The 8,103-nt window shown below is 36.9% G+C and overlaps 1 protein-coding gene across 1 annotated transcript in view; it reads right to left on the bottom strand.

The window, feature by feature from the left end:
• Positions 1-4,514: 4,514 nt before the first annotated feature.
• The window catches only part of CUNH5orf15 (chromosome unknown C5orf15 homolog), a 29,739-nt gene continuing 26,150 nt past the window's right edge, over positions 4,515-8,103 (bottom strand). Inside the window, exons 2-3 of the mRNA XM_007943752.1 lie at positions 6,129-6,649; positions 4,515-4,646 (exon numbers count right to left, since the gene is read on the bottom strand). Of these exons, the coding sequence (XP_007941943.1) occupies positions 4,515-4,646; positions 6,129-6,649 (653 nt within the window). The remainder of the gene's footprint in view (positions 4,647-6,128; positions 6,650-8,103) is intronic.

Consider the following 8,103-nt stretch of genomic DNA (forward strand, 5'->3'; position numbering starts at 1 on the left):
AAAAAAAAAAAAAAAAAAGGCTTTAGAGACTTCATTATCAGTACATCTATACTACAAAAAATTTTAAAGGAAGTCCTTTAGAAGAAGAAAAAAACGTTACCAGATGAAAATTTGGATCTACAAAGTCATCAAGGAAATGCAAGTTAAAGCCACAATGAGATACCATTTCATGCTTATACAACATGACTTGACAAAATGTTGATGAGAATGTTGAGCAAATGGAACTTTCATACATTGCTAGTGGAATATGAAACGAAACCGCTACTTTAAAGAAGTATTTGGCAGTTATCGATAAAGTTAAACATATGGGTACCTTACAATGGGAGAAAAGTGTATGTGGCTATAAAACAGCAATGTGAGGATCTGTGGTGATGAAAGTGTTCTGAATCTTCATTGAGTCAATGGCACTATCCTGGTTGTGCTAGTGTATATAGTTTTGAGGCATCACCATTGAGGGAAATTGCATAAATGATATATGGGATTACTCTCTACTATTTTTACAACTGCATATGAATCCATACTTATCTCTAAACAGAAAGTTTAATTTTAAAAAATGTATATAATCTCCACCCCCAAAAAAGGCCTTTTATAACAATATTCACAGCAGCCTTATTCTTAATAGCTCAAAACTGGAAACAAATGTCTATCAGTAGGATAAATAAACCACAATGTAACATTCAATTAATACTACTCAGCAATAAAAAGGAATGAACTACTGGTAACACAACATAGATAAATCTAAAAACAAAAACATGTTAACCAAAAAAAATCCAGATATAAAAGAACACAGTCTTTGATTCCATCTATACACAATTCTAGAAGAGAGCCACACTAATCTGCAGTGATAGAAATGAGAAAGTGACTATCTCTAGAAGGATGGTGTTTTGGTTACCTAGTGCCACTCTAACAATATACCGTAAATGGGATGGCTTGAACAAACGGTTTATTCTCTTACAGTTTGGGAGGCTAGAAGTCCGAGTTCAAAGTGCCAGGCCCTAGGGGCTGGGTGAAAGCTCCTCAACCCTGGGCTTCAGCTCTGCCCCCTGCCCCTGGCCCACTGAAGCTGTAGGCTTTCTTCACTCAGGCAGCTGCTGTCTGCTAAGGCTGACAAACCCAAGACTGACAAGTAAAAAGGCACAGCCCCGATATTACAAAACAACACAGCAGGCCATTGATTGAGGTCCACTAAGAGTCCCAAAATTGGCAAACAACATGGCAGGCTGCTGAATGAAGACTCACCTACATGCAGGGTCCGAGCATGCCAAAAACTGAGACCTTTCTCAACACTTCTCCTTAAATGCTGGAAGCAGACCACATCACTAAAGTAGCTACTCAGCTGCTTGCAGCAGATCCCACAGTGGAGTTCATTCGTCTCACCATGGAGAATAACTACATCCAGCTGCCCAGCCACTCAAAACCAGGCCCAGCCAAGTTGACACATAACCTTAGCTACCACAGATGGGTTGAAGGATTGCCAGAAAAGTGGTACTATGGAATTTTCTAAGGAGCCCTAGTGACACAGTAGTTAAGTGCTCAGTACCAAAAGTTTGGTTGGCAGCCTTGGTAACCCTACGGGGAACTGACTGGAAGGCACATAAGAAGGAGGAACTTTCTACCAGTACCAGTTGCTGTTGAGTCAAATCCAAGTCATAGTGATCCCACGTGCATCAGTTTTCAATGGCTGAATTTTCAAAGTAGATTGCAGGACTTTCTTCTGAGGTGCCTCCGGGTAGCCCTGAACCACCAGCCTTTTGGTTAGCAGCCAAGCATATAAACCATGGGTCCCACCTAGGGACTTCCAGGAACTTTCTACCATGATGGAAATATGTTGTTTAGGGTGGTGGTTATACAGGTATATACAATTATTAAAACTGATTGAACTGAGCACTTAAAATCTGCTTTATGTAAATTACACCTCAATGAAAGAGATATAATTTCCTCAAAAAAAAAGTCAACAACTTTTGTCCATCAAAAGATATCATTAAGAGAATAAAAAGGCAAAGTACAGAGTAAGAAATGCTTTTTGTCACTTATGTAACTAAGAGTTTATTTTGGTTACCTCTATGCTGCTCTAACAGAAAATACCACAAATGGCTTTAACAAACAGGAGTTTGTTCTCTTACAGTTTTGGAGGCTGTAAGTCCAAGTCCAAAGTGCCGGGCCCTAGAGGCTGGGTGAGAGCCCCTCAACCTTGGGCTTTACCTCTGCCTCCTGCTCCCAGCCCACTGAAGCTGGAGGCTTTTCTTCACTCAGCTGCTGGCTGCTGAGGCTGACAAACCCAAGGTTGACAAGTAACAAGGCACAGTCCCAATATTACTAAACCACACGGCAAGCCCCTAATTCAAGTCTATTAAATGTCCCAAGATCAGCAGAGCACGGCAGTCTGCTGAACAACAACTCAGCTACGTGCATGGTTCAAGTGTGCCATAAGCTAGAGACCATTTCCAAAGCTACTTCTTATGTACGGGAAACAGACCATATCCCTAAAACAGCTACACAGCTGCTTGTGCTAGATCCCACCATGGAGTTGATTGCCAGTCTCATCATCATGGGGAATAACTATCTCCAGCTGCCCAGCCACTCAACCAGGCCCAGCCAAATTGACACACAAACTTAACTACCACAGAGTTCATATTAACACAAAACCAAACCCATGCCACTGAGTTAATTCCAACTCATAGTGACTCTATAGGATATAGAACAGTTCCACAGGGTTTCCAAGGCTGTAAATCTTTATGGAAGCAGACTCAGTCAGATTTGACTCAATGGCAAAATGACTGAGTGGCTGGTAGGTCCAAACCAATGACCTGGTTGGCATCTGAGTGCTTTAATCACTGCACCACCAGGGCTCCTTATCATAGAGAAGAGGGAGCCCAAATGCAAGAAAGATCATATTGATTTAATTGCTTTGTATTTTTTTGCAATCCTACTTTTCTAGTTTTCAAATTTCAGCACCTAGCAATAAACTCAACCTGAAGGATTTATAAATATAAGTAGAATTCACAGAGGCAGAGTCCTACTGCTGAGTTCCATTGCAAGTCAGTCAGTATAGCATCCTTCCGGATACAGCCCTAACCCTCTAACATCACACAAATGTCTAAAGACCCATGCTGTCATTAAAATGAAACACACTTATAAGATCACAGATTTATATCTTTGTCATTTATTTTTTAAAATTTTATTCAAAATATTAAATAATACAATTTCAGATATGAAAAAATTACTGCAATAAAACAGTTCAGGTGTATTTCCATTGTGCTTCCCTTCCTTATTAGGACAATAAGTTATCCACCTGGGAGACATGATGGACTGCCCTGCTGCTTCCATCTCTATACAAAGCGTATACTCACTGACTCGCCCAGGCTTCACAGGTGGGCATTTAAAGACTATTAGGGCTTACGTTTTCCAAAAAGTTATACAATGACAAACCATGGTTTATAAATTAACCATGGTTCAAATCACATATTTACATATTGATTAATTCTTTATGATAGAAAGATAGGCAAAAATAAAATACAACAAATAATTTCCAGTCATTGTAAATAAACAAGGAAAATAAAATAAGAATGAGGGGGAAAGTCAGTGTATACATATATCCTTTATGTATACAAACAACTTCATTCAGGTATAATTACAATTTGCTTTCAAACTGTAGACACAATATTATTCAAGTGATAATGGCCCTTAAAATTTATTCAAACTTACTCTAAAATAATAAAATGAACAATGTCATATAATTTTCAACTCTGCATCTTGCATGAAGGCTTGGAGGAACCTGTGCTATAATCAATTGCTAGCTAAAAGCAATTGTATGTGTATTTAACATTTTACCACAGTTTCTACCTCTAAATTTAATTCAGTAATTCAAACAAAAAATAACCCTATAACATTTACCTATGCCCACTGCAAGTTGCAAAGTTTCTATTGCCAGATTTCTAGAATGTGTTACCCAAACATGTGGTCAGTTTGAGCAGTATCATTATCTTAAATTATGTTTAAATTTCCAAAAATATCCAGAGCAGTATTCTTGAAAGAAAAAAAATGTTACTTAAATGTAAAGTATTATCACACATATCCTTGTACATGACAGTATAGAAGCACAAAATAACGTGTGCTTAAACAACAGTATTTGGATAGCAGAGAGAAAGAATCTGAGCTGGCAGTACCAAATATGTTAGATTTAGTTACAAGTTTGGGATCTTTTAAAAGTAGCATTACTAGTACTTCCAGAAGAAGGATGATGAAGCAATCTAAAACAAAAAACTAACAGAGTAAATATAAGGTAATGCTTAGTTCCACATTTTGGACACCTGATTGAATTCAGCTCTAAAAGTGTAGATACAAAATTATATATTCCTTGTTTGTGACATTTCATTTCCAAAGCACCAAGGCAAAAAAAAGAGAGACCCACCTCCCATATAAGTACCAAATGCCTATGGCAAACATCTGCACAATATCATATAAAAAGTCAAGCAAATAAAGTTACATAATAAGCAAAATCAAATCACAGTGCTTTAAAAAATATAATCATTGGTAATCTTCAGAGAAGGCATTGCCTCATTAACATTCTGGTCGAGACGATGATATTCCACTGTTTTGGAACAAAGACCATCACGCCATTTCCTGCTTTGAACCAAAAGGAAAATCTGGAATGAAACAAAATTAATTAGATATGCAAAAGAGAAAATGGAAGATATGGTACAAGTTTTTATAACAATTGAAATCTCTCTCTCCTATGTTCCCAAACACAAAGAATAAAATAACAACAACGAAAAGACTGTTTTTCTTCCCATCTTGTAAACAAAGCTGAAAAGTGCTTTTCAAATTTCAATGTATATAAGAAGTGCTTGTTAAAGACAAGACTCAGATTCCTGGGCTTTACCTTCAGAGTCTGAGTTAGTAGATCTCAGTGGAGCCCTGGAACCCACTTGTTTAACAAGTCCCCTAGGTGTTTCGCTGCCTAGCATAATCCAATAAACATTCTTCTAGCATTTAAAATATGGCAGGATGATAAATATTCCAGTAAGAAATGTTCATCACAATGTTATTTGTGAACCAAAAATTGAAAACAATCTAAATGTGCAACAAGAATATAGCTAAATAAATTACACAGCTATTATTAAGTCATGTTTTTGAAGAATATTAATGATGTAGAAAATGTTCATGATTTCTTAGGTAAAAAGCAAGGCAAAAAACACCATGAGATCAAATCCATTTAAAATGTGTAACATATGCATATATGTTTATGTTATATACATATTTACAGACCAGAAATACACCAAAATGTTAATAATGTTCAGAACTAGGTAGCGCTCTGGTGGCACAGTGCCTAAGGCATTTGACTACTAACCACAAGACTGGCAGTTCAAACCCACTAGCCACTCCACAGAAAGAAGAGTAGGCAACCTACTTCCGTAAAGATGTACTGCCTCAGAAACCCAAAGGGGTTTGGCTCAATGGCCAAATTTGACTCAATGGCAGTGAGTTTCATTTTTTTCAGTTTAGGTGGTAGCTTAAATTTTCTTTTCTATACTTTTATTTCCTGAGCTCCCTAAAATAAACAGCTAATATTTTTATAGACAGAAAAAAATATTATTTAAAAGATAAAATTAAATCCAACACTTAATGAATTAAAAGACAAAAGTATAAATCTTTCTCCACTCCACAAGTATACCCTCTGAAGTAGCAACACTAAATTAAGATAATAAAACCTTTTTAAAAATATAATTAGGCTTTGGTTTTACTCATTAAGAAATAATATGAACCAGAAATGGTACAACCAGAATGGAATGAATGAGAATGATGACACATTGTGAAAAATGTAACCAATACCATTAAATTAATTTGTGTAGAAATTGTTAAACGGGAACCTAATTTTCTGTGTAAACTTTTACCTTAAACACAATAAAATATTCTTTATAAAAGAAATATGACAACTTATTTTCTTAGAAGCACTTGTAGTCAAGCATTCTTTAATTTGTTAAAGTATTCTACAGATTTATAAACTAAACAAACATCTCAGTATTTTACTATAAATTTAAACTTTACTAAAAAATAAAAACTATGAATCATCAGTAAGAAACAGATAATAAAGGTAAACTAAAGGGGCTGAAAAATTCCTAACATACCTTTCTTTTGTTGTGATATGTAACATAAACAATAGCAATACAAAAAGCAAAAATAATAAGATGAAAAAAGAAATGGCTGTCTTCCTCTTCTATATTTGAGGATGGGCTCTTAAAGGATTTCACTGACTGTTCAATTTCCATATAACCCCTGCTGTCTTCCAAAGTCTCCTCAGACTCATCGTCCCTGGGGTTGGTGGTCCAGTCATAATCTCCATAATCTCCATTGTCCTGAGTGTCTTTGGCTGTGGCTGGAGAACTATTAACTGTGAAAAGAACCTCCTCCTCTATGTTGGGATCTTCATTGCTATCAGCTTCCTCTTGGGGCAGAGAAGTAGAAGGCGAGAGATGAGGGGCTACAGATGCTCCTCCAGTTTTCTCAGTATTAGTTATAGGAGGGGGAGTAGTACTGATCTGGAAAGCAGAAGATCTGCTTTGGTTTTCACGTGTTACCACACTCATATTTGGAGTAGAAACATCTGGGTTGAGTGCATCTTCACTCCCTGGGTCAGATGGTGGTAGAACTGAAATAAATTAATAAAGAACATTCAACTAAAATCTCCAACATTGTCTCCACAAAGCTAAAAGCATATTTACCTCCATTTTTCACAGGCCCATCACTAAGCACTTCTCATTCCTAAATTCCTGTAACTTTTTTTTTTTAATTTCTAACTGTAGTTTGGATGAAAGTTTACAGAACAAATTAATTTTCCATTCAACAATTTATACACATTTTGTTTCGTGACACTGTCTACAATCCTTTCAATGTAACAACACTCTTCCTACTTCTTCCCTGGGTTCCCCATTTCCATTCATCCTTCTGTCCTGTCCCTTCCTGTCTTCTGAGCTTTGTTTTTGGGCAAATACTGCCCTTTTGTTCTTATATGGTTGATTATACTGAAGAATATGTCTCTCCCTGATGTTATTATTCACTTTACAGGCCTCACTATTGTTTAGCTCAAAGTTGATCCCTGAGGGTAGGTTCAGTTCCAGGCTTGAAGGGTGTCTAATTTTGAGAACTAGTTAGTTAATAGGCCTCAACAGCCAGCAATCAGTTCTATCTCTTTCTAGTCAATTATTAATCACGTAGCAATTACTTTGCCAGGCAGTAACAACTTGACCAGCATAACAGACATACTTCATTACATGGCCTGCCACCCAAAGAAAAGAGAGGCTTAGGTCACTTGACAAAGTCTACACAGCTCTTCAACATCCCTTTTTATTTCACAAAGAAGTTGGACTGAAGTCATCCTGGCCTCGACTCCACGCCACCACAGAAAGATGGGTGCCCGATTCTGACTCAAGTAGGCTAAATACAGAAATCACATCTAAATACTTTCATTAAGAAACAATCAATTCAAGAGAAGCCAAAAGCAAGCTGTAGACAGTATTTCTATATGATACTAGAACTGGAAGACTCCCTCCCCCAAATTAAAAAAGAAAAATTATAACAAAGTATTCTTAGGAAGAAGGGAACACCCCTAAAGGACAAAAATGCGGAACTAGAGCTTGAGAGCTAAGTGTGAATAGACTATTCCAAAGATTATGTGAAGCACATTTGGTATGAGGACTGACACTAAATTCATACAAGCTCTTATTTCTTTATGTTCCTGTACCAGGGCTTAGAACTGGTTCATTCCAGTTCAGCCTTCTGCTAAGAATTTGCATTTCCATCCCAGATATACTGAATCAGAACTCAGGGAGTTGAACCGGAATGAACTGGTTTGAAATCCAGGTTCCTATCCACTCTGCATGGTCAGTAAATTATCCAAAATTATTTACATAAGTAATTTTATATACCAAAACTGTTGAAATGTAACAGTGTCTCATTAGATACTAATCTAATGTAGTACCTGTTAGAGAACTTTAAGAATGCATGCTTTAGGAGGCGGGGCAAGATGGCGGACTAGGCAGAAGGATTGCACAGACCCTCTTCAACAAAGAAAAGGGAAACCAATTAACACAGACACAGAAGATA

The sequence above is a fragment of the Orycteropus afer genome, unplaced genomic scaffold (genome assembly GCF_000298275.1).
Source record: "Orycteropus afer afer isolate SDZICR_OR568_19922 unplaced genomic scaffold, OryAfe1.0 scaffold00112, whole genome shotgun sequence".
Taxonomy (NCBI): Eukaryota; Metazoa; Chordata; class Mammalia; order Tubulidentata; family Orycteropodidae; genus Orycteropus; species Orycteropus afer.